General features: G+C 51.4%; 1 protein-coding gene across 1 annotated transcript in view; it reads left to right on the forward strand.

The window, feature by feature from the left end:
- The window catches only part of Lamp1 (lysosomal associated membrane protein 1), an 11,224-nt gene continuing 9,177 nt past the window's right edge, over positions 1 to 2,047 (forward strand). Inside the window, exons 1-2 of the mRNA XM_033760916.1 lie at positions 1 to 39; positions 602 to 808. Coding sequence (XP_033616807.1) covers positions 1 to 39; positions 602 to 808 — 246 coding nt within the window. The remainder of the gene's footprint in view (positions 40 to 601; positions 809 to 2,047) is intronic.

The following is a 2,047-nucleotide window of genomic DNA, read 5'->3' on the forward strand; positions in this document are numbered from 1 at the left end:
ATGAACTCTAATCTGTTCCAGCACTGGTCCCCTACTGTGGTAGGAGATTACACCTGCTGCTGGGCATCTTGATGGGGGCCAGTCAGCCAGAGGGGATTTGGGGCCGGGACTGACCCTGTGGAGTCTTGGAGCCTCCCTGTTCTGTGACCCCTTGTAGAAGCAGCCCCTCCTGGACAGTGGAGGCTGTGCCTCACGCCTCCCTGTGAGCAGGTTAGACTGAGCCACTGTGCTCTGGGGCCACCTTGAAATCGGGCGCAGAGCTCAGACTCCGTGGCTGTCCTTGCCACACCACTCACTGGGCTCTGAGAAGTAAGGACCTCAGTGAAAGGTGCCCTGCTCCTGGGTTCTCAGGTCAGCATCTGCCTGAGTTATGCCTCAGGCTCCACCACACCTACCGGCAGGTCCTGAAGAACAGGAACAACATGTGCTTGGGTGGGGTGGAGATTGATGTGTAACCTGCACCCCCACTCCATGGGTCTCCAGGGGTGAAGCGCTGAGTAGCTGTGGACCAGGTTGGTCACCCATGGGATGAGTTTGGAAGTGTCCTGGAGGTGCCCCAGCCGGTACCACCCCGTCCAGGTCCTGGTGGATACTCTGATAGAACCCTTCCTGCTACAGCTGCAGAGGGGCCGCGCCTAGTTGTACTTTGAAACAGGTATATGATTCTCTGTCTCTCCTAGAGTTAGCAAGCCTTGCCTACGGTGCCTCGGCCATGTTTGAGGTGAAGGCCAGCAACGGGACGGTTTGTATAAAGGCCAACTTCTCTGCCGCCTTCTGGACAAGCTATGAGACTGGGAGTGGGTCTCAGGTAGGTGACACTGCGGACGGCTGTGTGCAGTGAGTGGGGTTTCAGGGTTTCGAGCACATCTTTGGAAAACGGTCCCACCGTCAGGAGCTCCTGTACCCCGGGTCATCCGGAACCTCTGCTGCCGGCCATGCCATAGCTGGGTCGCACACCAGTTGGTGTTCTGACCAGAGTCTCACCATGGGCGTTCTGTTTCCTTCATGATCACTCTTTATAATCAGAGCGGCGCTCATGCTTAGTCATGCCCCACCCGTGGCACTGTTACATTCTCTCTTGTGCCTAGTGAACAGCTTGATGTTCGATGGTTGCACTTTATAGAGCAGTTATTCTCAGGGAAGTGAACATAAGTGGTGGCTTACTTTGTGCCGCTTGGATTAAAGTATTCTTGCTCCTGTTTAAACAATTTTAGATGAGGAAGGCTTTTTGTCTTCTAGATTTCTAACAAATAGGTAGCAAGTGTGTATTGTATCTGTTCCTTGGTCACCCATTGGTGTCACCGGACACGCACACTGTGTAGTTTTCAGTGCTCAGTGGGCACTGCCGTCCTTGTGCACCTCTGTGCCAGGCAGGGCCGGCAGCCCTCACAGACTCAGGAGGTGGAAGGCACTGCTGTCCGGCGGCTCTGCGCTCCCTTCACTTAACTCGTCTGTGCTAGTGTCGTGTAAATGTGTCCGACTGCTGAAGAAAATTGGGGTGCTTGTATTGTGAAAGTGCCTCCAGGTATAGCTACGTGTCCAGGTGCTTTTCATTTATATTCCACTTCCCTTTTCTGTGTTTGGATTTGGTGGTTGGATTTTTAGAAGTCATCCTGTCCCAGTCTTGTGACACTAATACAGTCATCCACCCGCAGTCATGAGCTTTATCATTTCACAGCACATCTTTATCTCCTGGTGTAGTTCTGTCACTCTAAAGCTACATTTGTATGTGGCCTTGCTGCGTCATTTACTTAACGGGGCATTTTATTGGATATCAGGTAGTTTCCCAAATTCAAACAGTTCTGTAGTAAAGTGAGATCTCTACCCTACCCACTGCCCCACACTGAGGATTAGGCGCAGGGCCTTTGCACTAAGCTACGTCCTCAGCCTTTTAAAAAATTTATTTGTAGACAGTGTCTAAATAGCCCAGGCTGAGCTCAGGCTTGCAGTCCTCCTGCCTTGGCCTCCCAAAGTGCTGAGATTATAGGCATTTGGCCCTATACCTGGTTTACAGATACTTTTTTTTTTTTTTTTTTTTTTTTTTTTT

The sequence above is a fragment of the Fukomys damarensis genome, unplaced genomic scaffold (genome assembly GCF_012274545.1).
Source record: "Fukomys damarensis isolate Sample0158 unplaced genomic scaffold, DMR_v1.0_HiC HiC_scaffold_6, whole genome shotgun sequence".
Classification (NCBI taxonomy): Eukaryota; Metazoa; Chordata; class Mammalia; order Rodentia; family Bathyergidae; genus Fukomys; species Fukomys damarensis.